This window comes from Salmo trutta, chromosome 2 (genome assembly GCF_901001165.1).
Source record: "Salmo trutta chromosome 2, fSalTru1.1, whole genome shotgun sequence".
Classification (NCBI taxonomy): Eukaryota; Metazoa; Chordata; class Actinopteri; order Salmoniformes; family Salmonidae; genus Salmo; species Salmo trutta.
In genome coordinates, this window is record NC_042958.1 from 42,108,964 (window position 1) to 42,135,956 (window position 26,993).

Below are 26,993 nucleotides of genomic sequence, written 5' to 3' on the forward strand. Positions count from 1 at the left end.
TACATACACTAAGTTGATTGTGCCTTTAAACAGCTTGGAAAATTCCAGAAAATTATGTAATGGCTTTAGAAGCTTCTGATAGGCTTATTTACATAATTTGAGTCAATTGGAGGTGTACCTGTGGATATATTCCAAGGCCTACCTTCAAACTCAGTGTCTCTTTGCTTGACATCATTGGAAAATCAAAAGAACTCAGCCAAGCCCTCAGAAAACAAATTGTTGCCCTCCACAAGTCTGGTTCATCCTTGGGAGCAATTTTCAAATGCCTGAAGGTACCACGTTCATCTGTACAAACAACAGTATGCAAGTATAAACACCATGGGACCACGCAGCCGTCATACCGCTCAGGAGGGAGACGCGTTCTGTCTCCTAGAGATGAACATACTTTTGTGTGAAAAGTGCAAATCAATCCCAGAACAACAGCAAATGACCTTGTGAAGATGCTGGAGGAAACAGGTACAAAAGTATTTATAGCCACAGTAAAACGAGTCCTATATCGATATAACCTGAGACCGCTAAGCAAGAAAGAAGCCACTGCTCCAAAACCGCCATAACAAAATCCAGACTACGGTTTGCCACTGCACATGGGGACAAAGATCGTACTTTTTGGAGAAATGTGCTCTGGTCTGATGAAACAAAAATAGAAATGTTTGGCCATAATGACCATTGTTGTGTTTGGAGGAAAAAGGGGGTCACAACTTGCAGACTTGTTTACGCTGCTGTGCGTTTTTGTTGCCGATCTTACTTTGCTACCTAACGGTTTTTACTTTTTCATTACCGTATATTTTTACTTTTTACCCTCACTCAACTTTTTTCATTCAACTTTCTTACCCCGGAGGTTTTATCTGGACATGGTTCGTCAGGACTTCAAACAGCCGAAGCTAAGTAACATTAACATGATGCCTTCTAATTGCAGTCGTTGTACTTATAATATACAGGAGAACGAGCGCCTTACGGCAAGGATAGCTGTGCTGCAAGCCCAGCTTCAGACGCAATCGTTAGACAAGGGTAATTTCAGTGTAGGAAAGGATGAAACAGCGTCTGTGCCACCAGCAAGTACAGATAGTAGCGTTAGTATAAACCCCCTCGCACGGTCCCCGCAGCCGGACAACTTTCTCATGGCTTCTGGAGGGAAACGCTGTAGGAATGCTCAACCGGTGTCGCTTATTCAGCCGACAGAAACTTTCAACCGGTTCTCCCCATTAAGCGAGTCGGAGTCGGAGGCCGAGACTTCTCTGGTCTCTACTCCTCCCGCTGTGGGGTTTGAGACGCCGACGGCTCCCACCATTAGCTCTGACAAATTGAAAACCCTAGTCATTGGCGACTCCATTACCCGCAGTATTAGACTTAAAACGAATCATCCAGCGATCATACACTGTTTACCAGGGGGCAGGGCTACCGACGTTAAGGCTAATCTAAAGACGGTGCTGGCTAAAGCTAAAACTGGCGAGTGTAGAGAGTATAGGGATATTGTTATCCACGTCGGCACCAACGATGTTAGGATGAAACAGTCAGAGGTCACCAAGCGCAACATAGCTTCAGCGTGTAAATAAGCTAGAAAGATGTCGGCATCGATTAATTGTCTCTGGCCCCCTCCCAGTTAGGGGGAGTGATGAGCTCTACAGCAGAGTCTCACAACTCAATTGCTGGTTGAAAACTGTGTTCTGCCCCTCCCAAAAGATAGAATTTGTAGATAATTGGCCCTCTTTCTGGGACTCACCCACAAACAGGACCAAGCTTGGCCTGTTGAGGAGTGACGGACTCCATCCTAGCTGGAGGGGTGCTCTCATCTTATCTACGAACATAGACAGGGCTCTAACTCCTCTAGCTCCACAATGAAATAGGGTGCAGGCCAGGCAGCAGGCTGTTAGCCAGCATGCCAGCTTAGTGGAGTCTGCCATTAGCACAGTCAGTGTAGTCAGCTCAGCTTTCCCCATTGAGACCGTGTCTGTGCCTCGATCTAGGTTGGGCAAAATTAAAAATGGCGGTGTTCGCTTTAGTAATCTCACTAGTATAAAGACCTCCTCCATTCCTGCCATTATTGAAAGAGATTGTGATACTTCACATCTCAAAATTGGGTTACTTAATGTTAGATCCCTCACTTCCAAGGCAGTTATAGTCAATGAACTAATCACTGATCATAATCTTGATGTGATTGGCCTGACTGAAACATGGCTTAAGCCTGATGAATTTACTGTGTTAAATGAGGCCTCACCCCCTGGTTACACTAGTGACCATACCCCCCGTGCATCCGGTAAAGGCGGAGGTGTTGCCAATATCTACGATAGCAAATTTAAATTTACAAAAAAAAACAATGACGTTTTCGTCTTTTTAGCTTCTAGTCATGAAATCTATGCAGCCTACTCACTCACTTTTTATAGCTACTGTTTACAGGCCTCCTGGGCCATATGCAGTGTTCCTCACTGAGTTCCCTGAATTCCTATCGGATCTTGTAGTCATAGCAGATAATATTCACATTTTTGGTGACTTTAACATTCACATGGAAAAGTCCACAGACCCACTCCAAAAGGCTTTCGGAGCCATCATCGACTCAGTGGGTTTTGTCCAACATGTCTCTGGACCTACTCACTGCCACAGTCATACTCTGGACCTAGTTTTGTCCCATGGAATAAATGTTGTGGATCTTAATGTTTTTCCTCATAATCCTGGATTATCGGACCACCATTTTATTGCGTTTACAATTGCAACAAATAATCTGCTCAGACCCCAACCAAGGAGCATTAAAAGTCGTGCTATAAATTCTCAGACAACCCAAAGATTCCTTGATGCCCTTCCAGACTCCCTCTGCCAACCCAAGGACGTCAGAGGACAAAAATCAGTTAACCACCTAACCGAGGAACTCAATTTAACCTTGCGCAATACCCTAGATGCAGTTGCACCCCTAAAAATTAAAAACATCTGTCATAAGAACCTAGCTCCCTGGTATACAGAAAATATACGAGCTCTGAAGCAAGCTTCCAGAAAATTGGAACGGAAATGGCCCCACACCAAACTGGAAGTCTTCCGACTAGCTTGGAAAGACAGTACCGTGCAGTATCGAAGAGCCCTCACTGCTGCTCGATCATCCTATTTTTCCAACTTAATTGAGGAAAATAAGAACAATCCGAAATGTCTTTTTGATACTGTCGCAAAGCTAACTAAAAAGCAGCATTCGCAAATGGAGGATGGCTTTCACTTCAGCAGTAATAAATTTATGAACTTCTTTGAGGAAAAGATCATGATCATTAGAAAGCAAATTACGGACTCCTCTTTAAATCTGGGTATTCCTCCAAAGCTCCATTGTCCTGAGTCTGCACAACTCTGCCAGGACCTTGGCTCAAGGGAGATACTAAAGTGTTTTAGTACTATATCTCTTGACACAATGATGAAAATAATCATGGCCTCCAAACCCTCAAGCTGCATACTGGACCCTATTCCAACTAAACTACTGAAAGAGCTGCTTCCTGTGCTTGGCCCTCCTATGTTGAACATAATAAACGGCTCTCTATCCACCGGATGTGTACCAAGCTCACTAAAAGTGGCAGTAATAAAGCCTCTCTTGAAAAAGCCGAATCTTGACCCAGAAATTATAAAAAACTATCGGCCTATATCGAATCTTCCATTCCTCTCAAACATTTTAGAATAAGCTGTTGCACAGCAACTCACTGCCTTCCTGAAGACAAACAGTGTATACGAAAAGCTTCAGTCTGGTTTTAGATCCCATCATAGCACTGAGACTGCACTTGTGAAGGTGGTAAATGACCTTTTAATGACGTCAGATCGAGGCTCTGCATTTGTCCTCGTGCTCCTAGATCTTAGTGCCGCTTTTGATACCATCGATCACCACATTCTTTTGGAGAGATTGGAAACCCAAATTGGTCTACATGGACAAGTTCTGGCCTGGTTTAGATCTTATCTGTCGGAAAGATATCAGTTTGTCTCTGTGAATGGTTTGTCCTCTTACAAATCAATTGTAAATTTCGGTGTTCCTCAAGGTTCCGTTTTAGGACCACTATTGTTTTCACTATATATTTTACCTCTTGGGGATGTCATTCGAAAACATAATGTTAAATTTCACTGCTATGCGGACGACACACAGCTGTACATTTCAATGAAACATGGTGAAGCACCAAAATTGCCCTCGCTAGAAGCCTGTGTTTCAGACATAAGGAAGTGGATGGCTGCAAACTTTCTACTTTTAAACTCGGACAAAACAGAGATGCTTGTTCTAGGTCTTAAGAAACAAAGAGATCTTCTGTTGAATCTGACAATTAATCTGGATGGTTGTACAGTCGTCTCAAATAAAACTGTGAAGGACCTCGGTGTTACTCTGGACCCTGATCTCTCTTTTGAAGAACATATCAAGACTGTTTCAAGGACAGCTTTTTTCCATCTACGTAACATTGCAAAAATCAGAAACTTTCTGTCCAAAAATGACGCAGAAAAATTAATCCATGCTTTTGTTACTTCTAGGCTGGACTACTGCAATGCTCTATTTTCCGGCTACCCGGATAAAGCACTAAACAAACTTCAGTTAGTGCTAAATCCTCTCTTGGGGAATGCTGCTTTTTAGTTAGCTTTGCGACAGTATCAAAAATAAATGTCGGATTGTTCTTATTTTCCTCAATTAAGTTGGAAAAATAGGATGATCGAGCAGCAGTGAGGGCTCTTCGGTACTGTCTTTCCAAGCTAGTCGGAAGACTTCCAGTTTGGTGTGGCGCCATTTCCGACCAATTTTCTGGAAGCTTGCTTCAGAGCTCGTGTATTTTCTGTATACCAGGGAGCTAGTTTCTTATGATCCCATTGAGAACTTGTGGTCAATCCTCAAGAGGCGGGTGGACAAACAAAAACCCACATTCTGACAAGCTCTAACCGCTAGGCTACCTGCCGCCCCAACGCTCTAACCGCTAGGCTACCTTCCGCCCCAACGCTCTAACCGCTAGGCTACCTTCCGCCCCAACGCTCTAACCGCTAGGCTACCTTCCGCCCCAACGCTCTAACCGCTAGGCTACCTGCCGCCCCAACTCTCTAACCGCTAGGCTACCTGCCGCCCCAACGCTCTAACCGCTAGGCTACCTGCCGCCCCAACTCTCTAACCGCTAGGCTACCTGCCGCCCCAACGCTCTAACCGCTAGGCTACCAGCCGCCCCAACGCTCTAACCGCTAGGCTACCTGCCGCCCCAACGCTCTAACCGCTAGGCTACCTGCCGCCCCAACGCTCTAACCGCTAGGCTACCTGCCGCCCCAACGCTCTAACCGCTAGGCTACCTGCCGCCCCAACGCTCTAACCGCTAGGCTACCTGCCGCCCCAACGCTCTAACCGCTAGGCTACCTGCCGCCCCAACGCTCTGACCGCTAGGCTACCTGCCGCCCCAACGCTCTGACCGCTAGGCTACCTGCCGCCCCAACGCTCTGACCGCTAGGCTACCTGCCGCCCCAACGCTCTGACCGCTAGGCTACCTGCCGCCCCAACGCTCTGACCGCTAGGCTACCTGCCGCCCCAACGCTCTGACCGCTAGGCTACCTGCCGCCCCAACGCTCTGACCGCTAGGCTACCTGCCGCCCCAACGCTCTGACCGCTAGGCTACCTGCCGCCCCAACGCTCTGATCGCTAGGCTACCTGCCGCTTCAACGCTCTAACCGCTAGGCTACCTGCCGCCCCAACGCTCTAACCGCTAGGCTTCCTGCCGCCCCAACGCGCTAACCGCTTGGCTTCCTGTCGCCCCAAAGCTCTAACCGCTAGGCTTCCTCCCGCCCCAACGCGCTAACCGCTAGGCTACCTGCTACCTGGTCTCAACTTTCTCTGGGACAACCTCCATCTTGCAACCAGGATCCCAAAGCAGTTCTGAAATTCTTCTGGCTCTTGAGGGTCGGTAGTTGTAGATCTTCTTGGCGTAATCAAGGCAAGAAGAACCTTTTTAAAAAAAAAAAAAATATGTTTTTCCATTAGTTTTGAACAGGAACATGAAGGCTATCAATGTGTACTGTAACAACTGTGTAGTCTATGCTTTGAACATAGGCCCTTATCATCTTATTGGAATGCCAGATTATACCAATATAGACGTTGTAATGAGATGATTGTGTGGTCACATGTATTTAGCGTATCTTTCTTGGATATCGTCGCATCAGGTTTATCCTCAGAGGGAATGCCACGTCTCCCACGAAGACTTACAGTACCAGTCAAAAGTTTGGACACCTACTCATTCAAGTTTTTTTTTTTTTTTTTACTGTTTTCTACATTGTAGAATAATAGTGAAGACATCAAAACTATGAAATAACACATGTAGTAACCAAAAAAGTGTTAAACAAATCAAATTTTGGCATTCTCTCAACCAGCTTCACCTGGAATGCTGTTAGGATGACCATTCTCCTAATGAGCCCAGGTCTTTGTCTCTGTGTTGTCTTTAGGATGTTTGCTGAGGATTGTTAGCTGTTCTGGTACAGTGTGCATCCCAAAGGACACCCTGCTCCCTATATAGTGCACTACTATTTGACAAAACTAGAGCACTATCTAGGGAATAGGCTGCCATTTGGCATGCAGTGAGAGCTACAGGCAGAGTCATGTCGATTCTTGCTCTGTGAATTCCTCCTCTGGGTTATGTCCTTTTCTTTATGAAATATAGACAGAGCTCTAAGTTGTGATGCTAACATCCATCTGAATGAGAAGAGGTTTTTCTCAGGAGTTTACTCCTCTGCAAACAAACTGTCTGGAAATATCATAATGTGGGCCTGAGGAATATTTACACCTGCCTTGTATCAAAATGTGGGCCTGAGGAATATTTACACCTGCCTTGTATCATAATGTGGTCCTGGGGCATATTTACACCTGCCCCTCCATCACAGAGTGGCACATTGTGATGGAAGGGGAATGACAATGTGCTACTCTGTGAAGGAGGGGGAATAGAAAAGAAAAAGGAGGAAAGAACCAGACAGAGATGCAGTTTATGTCAGATTGGCTGCTGCCCTCTCTGTATAATGGAAACACATGGCTGGTTAATGTCAGATTGGCTGCTGCCCTCTCTGTATAATGGAAACACATGGCTGGTTAATGTCAGATTGGCTGCTACCCAAATGGCACCCTATTCTGTATATAGTGTACTTATTTTGATCAGAGCCCATTGGATAATGTTAGAGCTGTTAGCATGTGAGCAAGTGCAGGGGAAAGGAAAGGGGGTCTGGTTCTCATACGCAGCGATAGCCATGGCAAAGGGCAGGGGGGGGGGGGGCTGTGATAGTGGGTAGTGATGGTTCTCTGAGCATTTGGACCCAGTGCCTGATTTGAAGCAGCATGGATGGATGGGGAAGGGAGGGAGAGGATGGACGGGGAGGGAAGGTCTGGGACAGAGATAAGAGAAGGTGAAGAGTGATACTAACCAGAGACCAGAGCCATGGAGACCCTCCAGCAGGAAGAAATGGGAAAGGCAGTGATTGGACTGATTGGGTAGAAAATAGTACTCCATTCCACTGCTTTATTAACTGAGTGATTAGACTGACTGGGTAGAAAATAGTACTCCATTCCACTGCTTTATTAACCTGTCTGGGAACCTGGGCTTGCGTCCCACCCTAGTCAACAACCAGTGGAATCGCGTCGCGCGAAATACAAATACCTCATAAATGCTATAACTTCAATTTCTGAAACATATGACTATTTTACACCATTTTATAGATACACCTCTCCTGAATCGAACCACGTTGTCCGATTTCAAAAAGGCTTTACAGCAAAAGCAAAACATTAGATTATGTTAGGAGAGTACCCTGCCAAAAATAATCACACTGCCATTTTCAAAGCAACTAGCATGCATCACAAATACCCAAAACACAGCTAAATACAGCACTAACCTTTGACAATCTTCATCAGATGACAGTCCTAGGACATCATGTTACACAATATATGCATTTTTTGTTCGATAAAGTTCATATTTATATATAAAAACAGCATTTTACATCGGCGCGTGACGTTCAGAAAATATTTTCCCTCAAATGCTTCCGGTGAATTAGCGCTACAATTTACAAAATTACTATTCGAAAACATTGTTAAAATGTAATATTGTCATTCAAAGAATTATAGATTAACATCTTGTGAATGCAACCGCATTGCCAGATTTAAAAATAACTTTACTGGGAAATCACACTTTGCAATAAACGAGGTGCTATGCTCAGAAAAATAGGCTAGGCGATACAGGTTAGCGCCATCTTGGAACCATCTAAAATCAAATATACTATTGTAAATATTCCCTTACCTTTGATTATCTTCATCAGACGGCACTTCCAGGAATCCCAGGTCCACAACAAATGTAGTTTTGTTCGAAAAAGTTAATAATTTATGTCCCAATAGCACCTTCTTGTTAGCGCGTTCCGAAGGCTACTCATAATGTACTGAAGCGCGCGGGACTTGTCGTCACGAATGTGCAAAAAAATATATTTACGTTCGTTCAAACATGTCAAACGTTGTATAACATAAATCTTTAGGGCCTTTTTCAATCAGAGCTTCAGTAATATTCAAGGCAGACGATTGCATTGTCTTACTAAACGTTTCGGAACGAGAGGGTACCCACGGGCGCCCGCGTCATAGTAGTAATGGCCCTCCCCCTATGACCAACTTTCCAGGCCTCTCGTTCGGTCAGTTTTTACTGGAGAAGACTCAAACCACTTTGTAAAGACTGTTGACATCTAGTGGAAGCCTTAGGAAGTGCTAAATGAATCCTAACTCACGGTGTGTTTCATAGGCAAAGTGTTGAAGGTGATTCCACCAATCAGATTTCCACTTCCTGCATGGAATCTTCTCAGGTTTTGGCCTGCCATATGAGTTCTGTTATACTCACAGACACCATTCAAGCAATTCTAGAAACTTTAGAGTGTTTTCTATCCAAATCTACTATATATGCATATTCTAGCTACTGGGCAGGAGTAGTAACCAGATTAAATCGGGTACGTTTTTTATCCGGCCGTGCAAATACTGCCCCCTAGCCCCAACAGGTTTTAACTGAGTGATTAGACTGACTGGGTATAACATGTTTTATTTATACTGAACAAAAATATGAACACAACATGTAAAGTGTTGGTCCCATGTTTCATGAGCTGAAATAAGATACCAGAAATGTTCCATACACACAAAAAGCTTATTTCGCTCAAATGTTGTTCACAAATTAGTTTACATCCCTGTTAGTGATTTAGTAACTTTGAAGAGGAATGGGGTAACATTCCACAGGCCACAATCAACAGCCTGTTAAAAGCTACAAGGCCCTTCCCCGCTCTCCCTTCAGCAAATCAGATCACGCTTCCTGCTTCTCCCTTCCTATAGGCCGACACTCAAACAGGAAGTACCTGTAGTAAGGACTGTTCAACGCTAGTCTGACCAATCGGAATCCGTGCTTCAAGATTGTTTTGATCACGCGGACTGGGATCATGTTCCCGGGTCGTCTCTGAGAATAACATTTAAGTATAGACTGACACGGTGACTGAGTTCACCAGGAAGTGTATAGAGGATGTTGTTACCACTGTGACTATTAAAACCTACCCAAACCAAAAACTGCGGATAGATGGCAGCGTTCGTGCAAAACTGAAAGTCGTGAACCACCGCATTTAACCATGGCAAGGTGACTGGGAATATGGTTGAATACAAACAGTGTAGTTATTCCCTCCGTAAGGCAATCAAACAGGCAAAACATCAGTACAGAGACAAAGTGGAGTCGCAATTCAACGGCTCAGACATGAGGGAAGACCAGCCACGTCACGGACACCGATGTCTTGCTCCCGGACAAGCTAAAAACACATTATTCGCCCGCTTCGTGGACTGTGAGCTCTCGTTTATCGTGGCCGACGTGAGTAAGACGTTTAAGCGTGTTAACCCTCGCAAGGCTGCGAGGTACTTCCTGTTTGAGTTTCGGCCTATAGGAATGACGGACATATTCAATCTCTCCCTGTCCCAGTCTGCTGTCCCCACTTGCTTCAAGATGTCCATCATTGTTTCTGTACCCAAGAAAGCAAAGGTAACTGAACTAAATAAATATGGCCCCATAGCACTCACTTTTGTGTTTGTCCTCTGTCAGGTCACGGCTAATCAGAGTCTTGGCATAAAAGAGAGTTTAGGATAGAGATGCTGAGCCCTGACATACAGAAGGACTCCGGTGTATTCACGCTACTGTTACAGAACACAATACAGGACTTGGTATTAAGTAGCACTCTGTGCTGTTGTATTGTTGCGTCCTCACGCCCTCTATACAACTAGACGAAGCCTGTGTTGAGGAGAGAACAAAACTGTGTTGGCACAGTTTTAGTACACCGTATGAAAAGGTGACTCCTCCTTCTGGAGTTGGCCCTAAATCGTTTGTCTCTCTTCCCAGTAACAGCAACACTTGCCTGTAATGTCTTGTTTGAATGTCTTGGAGCAGACACACCTACAGTATTGAAGTATTTCTGTAGTAGTATCATGAAAGTCTCAAACAAGAAGAGGACTTACATTTAGACACAGAATCTAGTATTGGAGCAGCTCTGTGTGTCAGTAGTTAGCTCCTTCCATCTAGGATGGATGTTCAGGCTTTTGTGGTTTCTATTACTGCTGTCTGCCCCCACCCCCCCAAAAGGGATTATTCCATCCTCTTTAAAGAGGCCTGATCACGTGGGGGTCATAAGTCAAACCCGAGGTCAGCTCAGAGGTCACCTCAGGATCAGGCAGGTCACCCTTTTGTGGTTTGCTGACGATGTGGTCACTTGTTCATGGTCCGATGCAGCCTTTGGTTGGGCTGCCCAGTGAAAATGATTGATACCTTTTTTGAAGCTGATCACATGATTGATTATTGAGTAATCAATAGACCCTAATCATTTGGAATGTAGGCTAAGTGTGTTAGTTTGTCCTGATACCATTCCAGTTGCTTCCTGCAAAAACCCACCCCACTTGTGAAAATCCCCATATATTCACACGGTGCTGCTGCTGCTGTGTGACTGAGTAGAGGACTAGACAAGACCAAATGTCAATTGTGTTAGACATGGTTAGGGTAGTATGCTAACGCTATTGTGCATAACCTACTCCTGACGCTGATCAGCTGATTTGATTATTGAATAATCAATACTCGTCTGGAATGTAGGCCAACTGTGTTAGGATGGAATTGCTTCAGGAAAACCTTTTTTCCAAAGATCCCACTTCCAAGAAGCCCCAAATACATTTAGGGCTGTTGCGGTGACAATATTACCGCCACACCGGCAGTCACGAGTAGGGTTGCAAAGGGTCGGAAACTTTCCGGTAAATTTCCGGAGATCCTCCATGGGAAGTTAAGCCCTGGACTTTTGGGAATTTTGCTTAAATTTATCAAAAACAGTTAGCTGATAACAGTGAACCTTTTTTTTGTGGGATACACATGAGGGAATTCTAGGTCTTGTGGCATATTTTGGTTAAACTATCCCCAATTCAATGGAATTGCAACCCTCTGCATGCACAGTGCATTCTTCCATCACATGCACAGCTGCTTCTCAAGATCTTGCACACTAATGAGATGCTGTTGAGCCCACGCTACTACACTGTCTGAGCCAAGGTAAATTTAGATTACAATACTGGGTGGGGTGAATATATTTTACATGACATACATGATTTTTTTGTTAACTAGTAAATAATAGCCTACAGCAAAGTGTGTTTAAATCATTTCTAACTTGTTAACAATTTCTGCTAGTTAGTTTTTGCTACCATGTGAGTTTTAGCTTGCCTGAGCCTGCTAACTGAGGAGTGTTAAATCACCTGTTTCCATACATGTTTCATTTTAAAACATTTATCTTACAAAGGAGTTGTTTAATCTAACTGCTTAACTATTTATCCGTACATGGAATTGTATTTTTTTCCTTATCTTTACAGGGAAATGCCACGAGCACTATCTGATGTGTGGAGACATTTCACTGCAGCTAATGTAGAAGAAAAAGCTGTGTACATTTGTAAATACTGTGCCAAATCATATGTGAAGAATGCAACAAAGATGCAGAATCATCTGGCCAAGTGCATAAAGTTCCCTCAGCGCTCACAACAAGCAACCTCTGACAAAAGTCCCTCTACTTCTATTCGAGGTGAAAATGATGAATCAGACCCCTTATCGATAGCCAACGGCTCATGGTCCTCCTGGAATCAGAAGTTTTTTTTGACTCAATGGAGGAACATAGTCCGAGAAATGCTGATGCATGTTTGCTTGAGCTGCGTATGCAACTGGTTCACCTCGAGATGCTCACAGGCAATGTGTATTGGAAGAGATTTCTGAATGTTCTTCGCCCAGCAGACACCCCTCTAACTAGACATGCTTTATCTACTCATTTGCTGGATGCAGAGTTAAACAGAGTTCAAGTGAAGGTCAAGCAAATCATAGAGAAAGCAGACTGTATTGCAATCATCTCTGATGGGTGGTCGAATGTTCGTGGGCAAGGAATAATTAACTGCATCATATCCACCCCTCAACCAGTATTCTACAAGGGCACAGACACAAGGGACAACAGACACACCAAGGCAGTCATCAATGACCGTGGACTACAGAAGGTATTTGCACTGGTGACAGACAATGCTGCGAACATGAAGACTGCTTGGTCTAAAGTGGAGGAGTCCTACCCTCACATCACACGCATTGGCTGTGCTGCTCATGCATTGAATCTGCTCCTCAAGGACATCATGGGCACTGAAAACAATGGAGAGACAACGAAATGGTTAGGTATGTGAAGGGTCATCAAGTTATAGCAGCAATCTACCTCACCAAGCAAAGTAAGAAGATTAAGAGCACCACATTGAAGCTGCCCATCAACACCTGTTGGGGTGGTGTTGTCATCATGTTTGAGAGTCTCCTGGAGGGGAAGGAGTCTCTCCAAGAAATGGCCATGTCACAGTCTGCTGATATGGACAGCCCCATCAAGAGGATCCTCCTGGATGAGTGGTAAGCAGTCTGAAACTCCTAAAACCTATAGCAGTAGCCATTGCACGGATCGAGGGAGACAATGCCATCCTGTCTGATGTTCAGACTCTGCTTGCAGATGTAAGAGAATAAATCCATACTGCCCTGCCCACTTCACTGTTGCTTTAAGCAGAGGAAACTGCAGTTCTGAAATACATCAAAAAGTGTGGCCACTAGGCTACCTGCCGCCCCAAAGCTCTGACCGCTAGGCTACCTGCCGCCCCAACGCTCTGACCGCTAGGCTACCTGCCGCCCCAACGCTCTGACCGCTAGGCTACCTGCCGCCCCAACGCTCTGACCGCTAGGCTACCTGCCGCCCCAACGCTCTGACCGCTAGGCTACCTGCCGCCCCAACGCTCTGACCGCTAGGCTACCTGCCGCCCCAACGCTCTGACCGCTAGCCTACCTGACGCCCCAACGCTCTGACCGCTAGGCTACCTGCCGCCCCAACGCTCTGACCGCTAGGCTACCTGCCGCCCCAACGCTCTGACCGCTAGGCTACCTGCCGCCCCAACGCTCTGACCGCTAGGCTACCTGCCGCCCCAACGCTCTGACCGCTAGGCTACCTGCCGCCCCAACGCTCTGACCGCTAGGCTACCTGCCGCCCCAACGCTCTGACCGCTAGGCTACCTGCCGCCCCAACGCTCTGACCGCTAGGCTACCTGCCGCCCCAACGCTCTGACCGCCAGGCTACCTGCCGCCCCAACGCTCTGACCGCCAGGCTACCTGCCGCCCCAACGCTCTGACCGCCAGGCTACCTGCCGCCCCAACGCTCTGACCGCCAGGCTACCTGCCGCCCCAACGCTCTGACCGCTAGGCTACCTGCCGCCCCAACGCTCTGACCGCTAGGCTACCTGCCGCCCCAACGCTCTGACCGCTAGGCTACCTGCCGCCCCAACGCTCTGACCGCCAGGCTACCTGCCGCCCCAGCGCTCTGACCGCCAGGCTACCTGCCGCCCCAACGCTCTGACCGCCAGGCTACCTGCCGCCCCAACGCTCTGACCGCCAGGCTACCTGCCGCCCCAACGCTCTGACCGCCAGGCTACCTGCCGCCCCAACGCTCTGACCGCCAGGCTACCTGCCGCCCCAACGCTCTGACCGCCAGGCTACCTGCCGCCCCAACGCTCTGACCGCCAGGCTACCTGCCGCCCCAACGCTCTGACCGCCAGGCTACCTGCCGCCCCAACGCTCTGACCGCCAGGCTACCTGCCGCCCCAACGCTCTGACCGCCAGGCTACCTGCCGCCCCAACGCTCTGACCGCTAGGCTACCTGCCGCCCCAACGCTCTGACCGCTAGGCTACCTGCCGCCCCAACGCTCTGACCGCTAGGCTACCTGCCGCCCCAACGCTCTGACCGCTAGGCTACCTGCCGCCCCAACGCTCTGACCGCTAGGCTACCTGCCGACCCAACGCTCTGACCGCTAGGCTACCTGCCGCCCCAACGCTCTGACCGCCAGGCTACCTGCCGCCCCAACGCTCCGACCGCCAGGCTACCTGCCGCTCCGACCGCTAGGCTACCTGCCGCCCCAACGCTCTGACCGCTAGGCTACCTGCCGCCCCAACGCTCTGACCGCCAGGCTACCTGCCGTCCCAACGCTCCGACCGCCAGGCTACCTGCCGCTCCGACCGCTAGGCTACCTGCCGCTCCGACCGCTAGGCTACCTGCCGCCCCAACGCTCCGACCGCTTGGCTACCTGCCGCCCCAACGCTCCGACCGCTTGGCTACCTGCCGCCCCAACGCTCCGACCGCTTGGCTACCTGCCGCCCCAACGCTCCGACCGCTTGGCTACCTGCCGCCCCAACGCTCCGACCGCTAGGCTACCTGCCGCCCCAATGCTCCGACCGCTAGGCTACCTGCCGCCCCAACGCTCCGACCGCTAGGCTACCTGCCGCCCCAACGCTCCGACCGCTAGGCTACCTGCCGCTCCGACCGCTAGGATACCTGCCAACCCTAAATTCAAAACAATCATACGCCTGTTAGTGCTTATGAGCCCAAGGCCGGGATAAAAAAAAACGTAATATAATTGTGATTGTGCCTTATACAATACATGGCCTGCATACTACACATGGCAGAAAAACATTAAATAAAATTGATTGGGCCATTTTGAATAGCATAGTAATATGGAATTTTTCATAATTAATTGGGTGACATTACCTTTAGCTATACAGAATATCTCACCACCGTGCGTTTCCATCTCCTCCTCGCTCTCCTTTATTTATTTTTCGAGGTTGCCGAGGGGCTGTCAATAGTTTAATGAAATGTGACTCGTTTCAGGAACTAGGCCTATGTTGCACGTCACTACTTCATTTCAACGTAAACAATTTATTTTTGCGAAAAGCATTTTTTTGTTTGTTAGAAATGTCTTCTGAAATGTGAACTTTCATGTGCCTTTTAATATCAAACTTGTGTGCCACCTGTAAATACAAATACAAATGTTAAATTATGAGCCTAGTTGGTTTAGACACGGAAAAAGTCAGGAACCTTCCCCCTAGCCATGATTGGCTGAGATAATGGATGGGCTGGACAATGCTGAGACATGAGTTCGGATTGGTCTGCCACATTCTGCAGGACGATGCTGACTCTTTCTGACTCTGAAAATGAATCTGACGATGAGGAAATCCCTCGGGGCTGTAGTGGAGCGGGTTGAGAGTTTCAAGTTCCTTGGTGTCCACATCACCAACGAATTATCATGGTCCAAACATACCAAGACAGTCGTGAAGACTCCTCAACAGCTTCTACCCCCAAGCCATTAGACTGCTGAGCAATTCATAAAAATTGGCACCGGACAATTTACATAATATTTACTAAAATAAAAAGTTTTCTTCTTCTTACACTGCACTGTTGGTTAAAGGGCTTGTTAGTAAGCATTTCACGGTAAAGTCTACACTTGTTGTATTCGGCGCATGTGGCAAATGAAGTTTGATTTGATTTAGGTAAACACATTTTAATTGAACCAGACATTGTAGTCTTCTGATCACGGGGAAGAAACGGTGATCAACAGTGTTTTCACAATTTTTTTTTACTGAGTTTTGAAATCAGTGGAATGCCCGGTGGAGGCAGAGTATGATAGCTATGGAGATGGAGAAATTCTGCCGTTTGATTGCAAATATGCGGAGGGAGTCTAAAAGAGAACACAGAAGGCTTGTTGTATAAAACACCTGTCTCTGGATTACACCGTCAAACTAATGGCAACCATGGCATCCGTCACAGAGAGGGCGACTCGGAACTCGGAAATCTCAGAGTTTAGTGCATTCAAGACAACTGGGAACTCAACAAAGAGACTAGCTCCAACTGGGGAAAAATCAGTTTGAACGTTTATCCAACTCGGAATTCCAACTTTCCGACCTGAAGATCACTGACGTCATGATTTGACCTTGTATTTTTCCAAGTTCCCAGTTGTCTTGAAAGCAGCATTTAGGTTAATTGTTTACCTTCCTAGTTTCATGTCTTAACAAAAGACTCCACTTCACCAGATTATTACATGACCCATCAAGTTAGCCAGGTGTGTCTGGGGGTAATTACTATAATCTATTGTATTTCATGAACATGTGTACATTTCTAGACAATAGTGACCCATCCACTTAGCTAGATGTGGCTGGGGGGTTTGTAGCATTTCTTTCACATGACCCATCAATTTAGACCAGTGTGTCTGGCTAAGAATCATCTAATAATTATAACATATTTATAGGGACACTTGCCAGTTTTGATATTGCTACTATGCAAATATGCAAGTAACCATTTCACTGTACCGTTTTACACCTTCTGTATCCTGTGCATGTAACACATGTACTTTGATTTTTATTTGATATAATGTTTATCAGATACGGTAATAGGAAGAACAACATGACCTGCACCAAAGTCAGAGTAGGATATAGGTCATGGATTAGATTTTTGCTACTACATTCACCACTTTTTTAGTCTTGAAATCTTTGGTTGTTTACTACACTACCTTACTCACTCTGTTTAGCACATGGCTTCACATGTGAATCCTGGAAGAGATGGGTGGGGCTAAGGCTTAAGAGGGTGTGAACGATGCTGAATGGGTGTAGACATGGAAGAGCTCTCCAGTCGGTTTACCAAAACATTCAAAGGCCATTTTCTCAAAAGTCGTGTTACAAGTTTATCAACTTTCAAAGCAGAATTATTTTCATTGTTCCTCAACTGCAGTGTATGATATACAATTTTCTAGCTCTGAGTCTCTACTTTTATCCAATGTAAAAAAACGATTTTGCTTCATAGGACCGACCAGCTCGTTTCGGTCCTAAATATGTTTAGTTACAAAAACCCTGTTAGTATTGATGTTCCCGAACAGATTTAATTTGGTTTCACAAATGAAGCACTACGTAGCTGCAGGAACAAGTTTGGAGAGCCCATGGCATACAGAAAGCGTTTGGGTGAAATATCACTTGTCGAGCGCATGTTCCGTAAACAGTGGTTGATGTGTGGAGTGAAATGACCTTCGTTATTTATTTTCTCAGCTGCTTATATTAAGCACAGCTCCACTATAAAACCAGAGTAGCCGAATCTGTAGCCTTGAAAAATGGACTGGCCGTAAAGCGCACGGCCTCCATTTGCTATTGAGTGCATACGGCTGATGTCTTTTTCCCCCTGCCCCTGTTCCTGCCCATTTTGATAATGGATCATTCTAAATCGAAACAAATTTTACATATTAGTAGATATTGCTGCACTTTTGGAGCTAGAAACAAGCATTTCGCTACTCTCGCAATAACATCTGCTAACCATGTGTATGTAACCAATAACATTTTATTTGATTTGAAGATGAAATTGAAATGTAATATAAAATAATGGCACGGGACTTTTAAACAGCACACGAAGACATACAAATGGTATCCACAAGTTCATCTGACTCTGGGTCAGTAGATAAAGGGCCTCATCTGACTCTGGGTCAGTAGATAAAGTGCCTCATCTGACTCTGGGTCAGTAGATAAAGGGCCTCATCTGACTCTGGGTCAGTAGATGAAGGGCCTCATCGCCAAAATCCCAAAGTATCCCTTTAACTAGCTTTAAAGGCTTGTCTCTGGGGGGGTGGGACTGGAAAATATGCTAGTTCAGGAGGAAACCAATTCCTTAGCATCCTGATAGGATGCTTTTTTATGAACCAATCGCCGGGGGACACACTAGTGTATTACCAGTTGGGGTGATTTGTTTCAACACTTAGAGGTAATACAGGACATCAGGAAGAACTACACCCTCTAAGGGTCTCAGTGTGCTATATAGGGAATAGGTAGCGCCATCTTTTTACCAGAGTGCTATGGTCAAAAGTAGTCCACTACATTGTGTACAAAACATTAACACCTTCCTAATATTGAGTTGCACCCCCCTTTTGCCTTCATAAGAGCCTTGATTCGTCGGGGCATGGACTCTACAAGGTATTCGAAGGCGTTCCACAGGGATGCTGGTCCATGTTGACTCTAATGCTGTCCACCGTTGTGTCAGTTGTGCATGTCCTTTGGGTGGTGGACCGTTCTTGATACACACGGGAAATGGTTGAGTTTGAAAAACCCAGCAGTGTTGCAGTTCTTGACACAAACTGGTGCGCCTGGCACCTACCCATCATACCCCGTTCAAAAGCACTTACATCTTTTGTCTTGCCTGTTCACCCTCTGAATAGCACACATACATAATCCATGTCTCAAAATCCTTCTTTAACCTGTCTCCTCCCCTTCATCTCCACCGATTGTGACATCAATAAGGGATCATAGGTTTCACCTGGATTCACCTGGTCAGTCTCCATGTTTAGTCCACTCAGTGTATAGGGTGTTGTTTGGTAATCAGCTACCTGGCTGTCTGCTTGACCCAAGGCCCCAACAAACACAACCTGGCTGTCTGCCTGGTCCCCGGCCCCAACAAACACAACCTGGCTCTCTGCTTGACCCAAGGCCCCAACAAACACAACCTGGCCCTCTGCTTGACACAAGGCCCCAATAAACACAACCTGGCTCTCTGCCTGATCCCCGGCCCCAGCAAACACAACCTTAATCAGACCATCATCTTTAAGGGGCTTCACCGTCACTGACTCAGGTCTGTCGTCCATACGGACCATCCATTCACACAGAGACCCTATTGATCCCTCAGGCATTAGCCTTCTGTCAGTCCTCGGCTCTAGGGCTGTACCATGTGGCTGGCCAGCCGTCACTACTAATTCGACACCACGTACATTGAATTCCTAGTCCTTATGTCAGTCAGGACGTATTGCTGTTTGTTGGCTACCAATGCCCTGCCTGCTTCAATTTCAAATTTCCACCAGCTGAACATCAGTCTAGCACTGGGAACATTCCTATCCCTCAGCTGTAATGGTGGAAACAGTGTTTTCACATTTCAGAAGGCAGAGAGAGAGACTGATCCCAAGGAGCAGCAGTAGAACTGGTCTGGTCCAGGAAGTCACCGTGGGACTGTGTCTTATGTGGCAGTCACACACACACACATACACACGTGCACGTGTGACTGACAGGCCCCTGCCGCCTTTAGCCTGGCGTTCCCACGCTGCATCGGGGGTAATTGTCGGAAGCAGTGAGTTGAAACCACCGGTCCATCCATGGATCACTGCCGGACAAAGACCACAGGGGAGGGAGAGAGGGGGAGGGAGGGAGAATAACAAATAGAAATCTGTCTAATTATTGGCTAAATTAAATTCTAAACAGATATCTAAACAGATTAGCACAACTCGTCAAACAAACAGAGACATTACCAACGTACGGACTCTGTGACCATAGCCTGGCCGTAGAGACAGGAGACCATGGAAAAACATGGAAAGTCAGAGGAGACCTTGTAATCATTGTGGTACAGCACTTCCTACTCCACTGTTCAACAAATGTGTTTCAATCAGTGGTATATGTCTTATAACATTTGAAGAACAAATTGCAGGATTGTTGGCCGGGGCCCAGGAAAATTGCAGTAGCTTGTTCTGTTCAGGCCTAAGGCAGTAGCTTGTTCTGTTCAGGCCTAAGGCTGTAGCTTGTTCATAAAGCATGTTCTGTTCAGGCTTAAGGCTTTTGTAGCTTCTATTTTGTCATATTTCTGAAAGGTCACATGGGTTTTTGAAAAATGTGGGCTATGTTTGTTTTGAACTGTTCAGTCAATTACAACTAAGCGTTTTTGACGTTTTGTGTAGTCTTATCAGTTCTGAAACTCGCCTAATTGTAATGGTGGTTAGCAGGGCTCTCCAACCCTGTTCCTGGAGATATACCCTCCTGTAGGTTTTTGCTCCAACCCTGTTCCTGGAGAGATACCCTCCTGTAGGTTTTTGTATCAACCCCAGTTTCAACTGACCTGATACATCTTAAAAATCAGGTGTGCTAGATTAGGGTTGGAGCAAAAACCTACAGGAGGGTATCTCTCCAGGAACAGGGTTGGAGAGCCCTGTTATACAGCATATGAGGAATTTAGGTCAGTAATCACTCACTTTCAACTGACTATAGATGTCAAAAATAAGTCTTGGGCATGTTGTATTTTGAAGTCCCCATGACATATGAGTCAAGTTCTGCAGTATTTACCAAAGGGACATATTGTTCAGAAAGTGTTGCTTCCTTTTCAACCACATGGGGGCAGTCTTCCCACTCGCCTCTCTCTGAGTAGAACAAGTCACAGCAGCTCCTCTCTTACATTCCTGTTTACTCTGTCAATTACAATGCTTTCATGTGCAAAATTAAAACATTTGCCAGAGTAATTTACTCAACTGTCCCTTTGCTAATATGATCTTTTAATCCCACTTGACTGGAGATTCTTCCCAACCCAACAACAGTACTTGTCTTCAAAGTCTGGTAATGAATATCTCATTGTAGGAGAGATTTTTCTGAGGAATTTGTTTGGGTGATTCAAACTTGTTTCCAAGCTGGGAGGGGTTGCATTCTAACATATAAAAGGAGAGAGGCAGAGAGAGAATTGAACAAAGGAGGAAAAAGGGGAGAGCAAGAGGGAAACAGAGAGAGGAGAGACAGATTGGAACAGAGGCAGTGGGAGGGAGAGCGGAACAGAGAGAGGCAGTGGGAGGGAGAGCGGAACAGAGAGAGGAGAGGCAGTGGGAGACACGGAGATTGGAACAGAGAGAGAGAGACACTGCCTCTTTCTACAGGGATAGCTAGAGTGATGGGTCGAGTTTCTAGAGAGATGGGTCGAGTTTCTAGAGAGGTGGCTAGAGAGAGGGGTCGAGTTTCTAGAGAGGTGGCTAGAGACATGGGCCGAGTTTCTAGAGGGACGGGCCGAGTTTCTAGAGGGACGGGCCGAGTTTCTAGAGGGACGGGCCGAGTTTCTAGAGGGACGGGCCGAGTTTCTAGAGGTGGCTAGAGAGCTGGGTCGAGTTTCTAGAGGTGGGTCGAGTTTCTAGAGGTGGCTAGAGAGAGTGGTCTAGTTTCTAGAGAGAGGTCAAATTTCTAAAGGTTTCTAGAGAGACGGGTCGAGTTTCTAGAGAGACGGGTCGAGTTTCTAGAGAGACGGGTCGAGTTTCTAGAGAGACGGGTCGAGTTTCTAGAGAGACGGGTCGAGAGATGGGTTTAGTTTGTAGGGAGAGAGCTCGAGAGATGGGTCGAGTTTCTAGAGAGATGGGTCGAGTTTCTAGAGAGATGGCTGGAGAGATGGGTCTAGTTTCTACTAAGATGGCTAGAGATGGGTTTAGTTTCTACTGAGGTTGCTAAAGAGATGGGTCTAGTTTCTAGGGAGATGGCTTGAGAGATGGGTCTGGTTTCTAGTGAGATGGGTCTGGTTTCTAGTGAGATGGGTCTAGTTTCTAGGGACATGGGTCTAGTTTCTAGGGACATGGGTCTAGTTTCTAGGGACATGGGTCTAGTTTCTAGGGACATGGGTCTAGTTTCTAGGGAGATGGGTCTAGTTTCTAGGGAGATGGCTATAGAGATGGGTCTAGTTTCTAGGGAGATGGCTATAGAGATGGGTCTAGTTTCTAGGGAGATGGCTATAGAGATGGGTCTAGTTTCTAGGGAGAGGGTCTAGTTTCTAGGGAGATGGGTCTAGTTTCTAGGGAGATGGGTCTAGTTTCTAGGGAGATGGGTCTAGTTTCTAGGGAGATGGGTCTAGTTTCTAGGGAGATGGGCCTAGTTTCTAGGGAGATGGGTCTAGTTTCTAAGGAGATGGCTATAGAGATGGGTCTAGTTTCTAGGGAGAGGGTCTAGTTTCTAGGGAGAGGGTCTAGTTTCTAGGGAGAGGGTCTAGTTTCTAGGGAGAGGGTCTAGTTTCTAGGGAGAGGGTCTAGTTTCTAGGGAGAGGGTCTAGTTTCTAGGGAGAGGGTCTAGTTTCTAGGGAGAGGGTCTAGTTTCTAGGGAGAGGGTCTAGTTTCTAGGGAGATGGGTCTAGTTTCTAGGGAGAGCGTCTAGTTTCTAGGGAGATGGGTCTAGTTTCTAGGGAGATGGGTCTAGTTTCTGAAGAGATGGCTAGAGAGATGGGTCTAGTTTCTAAAGAGATGGGTATAGTTATGGGTATAGTTTTTAAGACATGGCTGGTGAGATGGGTAGACACTCAATAGAGGAGAAGAGGATGAAGGTACTCCAGATGTGCTGATGTTAGGGCCCTGGAGGGATGTTAAGGAAGGAGGGTTAGGGCCCTGGGGCAATGTTAAGGAAGGAGGGCTGATGTTAAAACTCTTTAGGGATAGGGGGCAGCATTGGGAAGTTTGGATGTAAATCGTGCCCAAAGTAAACTGCCTGTTACTCAAGCCCAGAAGCTAGAATATGCATATAATTAGTCGATTTTGATAGAAAACACTCTAAAGTTTCCAAAACTGTTAAAATAATGTCTGTGAGTATAACAGAACTGATATGGCAGGCGAAAACCCGAGAAAAATCCAACCAGGAAGTGGGAATTCTGAGGTTTGTAGTTTTCAAGTGAATGCCTATCGAATATCCAGTGTCTTTGGGGACAGATTGCACTTCCTAAGGCTTCCACTAGATGTCATCAGTCTTTAGAAGTTGTTCAGGCATCCTATTGTGAAAGGGGAGTGAATAAGAGCACTCTGAGCAGATGGCTCAGGTGAAAGCCTTTAATTTAGTCTCGCGCGTGAGCTCCGTTCCCTTTCTTTTCTAATGAAAACAGTATTGTCCGGTTGAAACATTATTGAATATTTATGATAAAAACACCCTAAGGTTTGATTAGAAACATCGTTTGACATGTTTCTACAAACTCAAATGGAACTTTTTTTACTTTTCGTCTAGACTTTCTGCCCGCGCTTTGTGCATATGGATTACTGGACTAAATGCGCGAACAAAAATAAGGTATTTGGACATAAAGATGAACTTTATCGAACAAAAGAAACATTTATTGTCTAACATGGAGACCTGGGAGTGCCATCAGATGAAGATCATCAATGGTAAGTGATTAATTTTAACGCCATTTCTGACTTTTGTGACACCTCTCCTTTGTTGGAAAATGGCTGTATGGTTTTTTGTGGCTAGGCGCTGTCCTAACATAATCGCATTGTGTGCTTTCGCCGTAAAGCCTTTTTGAAATCGGACACAGCGGCTGGATTAACCTCTCTAGGGTAGGTGGGACGAAATCGTCCCACCTACGCAACAGCCAGTGGAATCCTGTGGCGCGTTATTCAAATACCTTAGAAATGCTATTACTTCAATTTCTCAAACATATTACTATTTTACACCATTTTAAAGACAAGACTCTCGTTAATCTAACCACACTATCCGATTTCAAAAAGGCTTTACAAAGTGTGGGAGCCTCTGAGCAACCTGTTGTGTGTTACAGTGTGGGAGCCTCTCAGCAACCTGTTGAAAGTGTGTGTGTTAGTGTGGGAGCCTCTCAGCAACCTGTTGTGTGTGTGTGTGTTAGTGTGGTAGCCTCTGAGCAACCTGTTGTGTGTGTTACAGTGTGGGAGCCTCTCAGCAACCTGTTGTGTGTGTTACAGTGTGGGAGCCTCTCAGCAACCTGTTGTGTGTGTTACAGTGTGGGAGCCTCTGAGCAACCTGTTGTGTGTGTTACAGTGTGGGAGCCTCTCAGCAACCTGTTGTGTGTGTTACAGTGTGGGAGCCTCTCAGCAACCTGTTGTGTGTGTGTGTGTTACAGTGTGGGAGCCTCTCAGCAACCTGTTGTGTGTGTATGTGTTACAGTGTGAGAGCCTCTCAGCAACCTGTTGTGTGTGTGTGTGTGTGTGTGTGTGTGTGTGGGAGCCTCTCAGCAACCTGTTGTGTGTGTGTGTGTGTGTGTGTGTGTTACAGTGTGGGAACCTGTTGTGTGTGTGTGTGTGTGTTAGTGTGGGAGCCTCTCAGCAACCTGTTGTGTGTGTGTGTGTGTTACAGTGTGGGAGCCTCTCAGCAACCTGTTGTGTGTGTGTTACAGTGTGGGAGCCTCTCAGCAACCTGTTGTGTGTGTGTGTGTGTGTGTGTGTGTGTGTGTGTGTGTTACGGTGTGGGAGCCTCTCAGCAACCTGTTTTGTGTGTGTGTGTTACGGTGTGGGAGCCTCTCAGCAACCTGTTGTGTGTTAGTGTGGGAGCCTCTCAGCAACCTGTTGTGTGTGTGTGTTACAGTGTGGGAGCCTCTCAGCAACCTGTTGTGTGTGTGTGTTAGTGTGGGAGCCTCTCAGCAACCTGGTGTGTGTGTGTGTGTGTTACAGTGTGGGAGCTATGCGGTGCTGTTGGATCTCCAGATCATTGGGCCTCTGGGCCGCGGATCACCACAGGAAACCAGCTGGTTCACTATGGAGCACACTGAGGTATGGAGATATGGGAAACAAGGTGTGTGTGTTGATCATGGGGGTGGTGAGGGTTGGAGGGAGGAAACTTTCACAACTTTTCATTTAATAGAAAAAATAAGAAGGGTACAAAAATAATAACAATACAGGTATCAGAATAAAAATGAAAATAATACAGGTATCAGAATAAAAATGAAAATAATAACAGGTATCAGAATAAAAATGAAAATAATACAGGTATCAGAATAAAAATGAAAATAATAACAGGTATCAGAATAAAAATGAAAATAATACAGGTATCAGAATAAAAATGAAAATAATAACAGGTATCAGGATAAAAATGAAAATAATAACAGGTATCAGGATAAAAATGAAAATAATAACAGGTATCAGAATAAAATGAAAATAATAACAGGTATCAGAATAAAAATGAAAATAATAACAGGTATCAGAATAAAAATGAAAATAATAACAGGTATCAGAATAAAAATGAAAATAATAACAGGTATCAGAATAAAAATGAAAATAATAACAGGTATCAGAATAAAAATGAAAATAATAACAGGTATCAGGATAAAAATGAAAATAATAACAGGTATCAGGATAAAATGAAAATAATAACAGGTATCAGGATAAAAATGAAAATAATAACAGGTATCAGGATAAAAATGAAAATAATAACAGGTATCAGGATAAAAATGAAAATAATAACAGGTATCAGGATAAAAATGAAAATAATAACAGGTATCAGAATAAAAATGAAAATAATAACAGGTATCAGAATAAAAATGAAAATAATAACAGGTATCAGAATAAAAATGAAAATAATAACAGGTATCAGAATAAAAATGAAAATAATAACAGGTATCAGAATAAAAATGAAAATAATAACAGGTATCAGAATAAAAATGAAAATAATAACAGGTATCAGAATAAAAATGAAAATAATAACAGGTATCAGAATAAAATGAAAATAATAACAGGTATCAGAATAAAAATGAAAATAATAACAGGTATCAGAATAAAAATGAAAATAATAACAGGTATCAGAATAAAAATGAAAATAATAACAGGTATCAGGATAAAAATGAAAATAATAACAGGTATCAGGATAAAAATGTCAATACCGTCAACATCAACAATAACAAAAAGGTAATTTGAGTATGATTTCCCCCCCCCCCTCCAAAAAAAAAAAATGCATAAATAAATACTGGACTTATGTTTTAGTATGTTTCCTTATAGGTACCATCACCGCCTCACTGAGGTGTATTAATATAGATGGGTACCACCCCACCCCACTGAGATGTGTATTAATATAGATAGGTACCACCCCACCCCACTGAGATGTGTATTAATATAGATAGGTACCACCCCACCCCACTTCTCTCTTAGCATCTCCTCCCTGTCTTTGCTCATGAGACTGCTGTGGACCTGGTGTGGTTGTACCTCTACCATAATGTCTCCTTCTCCCTCCCTGTACCATCTTGTCCTCTATCCTCTCCAGGAGGTCACTAATCTGGTGAGAGATGCTGTGGACCGGAGGGTGAGGCTCTACATAGACTGCCTTCACAAGAGAGGACAGCCCAAACACAAGAGAGAGCTGCCACATGCCAACCCCCTCTGTGTGAAAGGTAGGATTCTCATCTGTAACCTCTGACCCCCGTCCGTCCGTACGTCCCTTCACAAGAGAGGACAGCCCAAGCACAAGAGAAAGCTGCTTCATGCCAAACCCCTCTGTGTGAAAGGTAGTCCTTTAACATGTAACCCAGTTAAAGTAAATGTCAGCTTTGGATGCCGTAGTGCACCCGACTGGAGGTGTGGAGTCTTAGTTGGTCCTTTAAGCCAGATCCGTTCCATCTGCTGCCCGGTCTGTAGAATACCTATATTGATGCTTTCCTTCAAAAATGTATTTTTGTCTCGTACCGAAAGAGTACGGTGATGCTATCTAAGAGCTGTAACTTTCAATGTCTGAGCAGCTGTTACACATCATATGACATAACCACATAACAATCAGTAACCTATCACAATCACCATCATAAAACCACTTAACAATCAGTAACCTATCACAATCACCATCATAAAACCTTCATGATACAGCCATCAGTGCTGTAGGTTTCAAATTAAATACATTTTATTTGGTCACATACACATATTTAGCAGATGGTATTGCAGGTGTAGCGAAATGATTGTGTTCCTAACAACCTGTTGGGAAGGTGACAGGAACAGCTCCAACAGTTGCCAGCTCCAATAGTTCCTAGCTCCAACAGTGCAGTAGTATCTAGATAAATGCTTGTGTTTCTAGCTCCAACAGTACAGTAGTATCTAACTAAATGCTTGTGTTCCCAGCTCCAACAGTGCAGTAATATCTAACTAAATTCTTGTGTTCCCAGCTCCAACAGTGCAGTAGTATCTA

At 45.3% G+C, this 26,993-nt stretch overlaps 1 protein-coding gene across 1 annotated transcript in view; it reads left to right on the plus strand.

Annotated features, from left to right (window-relative positions):
* slx4ip (SLX4 interacting protein) overlaps window positions 1–26,211 on the plus strand; it is a gene marked incomplete at its 3' end in the record, with an annotated part of 43,588 nt that extends 17,377 nt beyond the window's left edge. The window contains 2 exon segments of the mRNA XM_029702261.1: window positions 24,503–24,601; window positions 26,085–26,211. Coding sequence (XP_029558121.1) covers window positions 24,503–24,601; window positions 26,085–26,211 — 226 coding nt within the window.
* Between the last annotated feature and the right edge of the window lie 782 nt (window positions 26,212–26,993).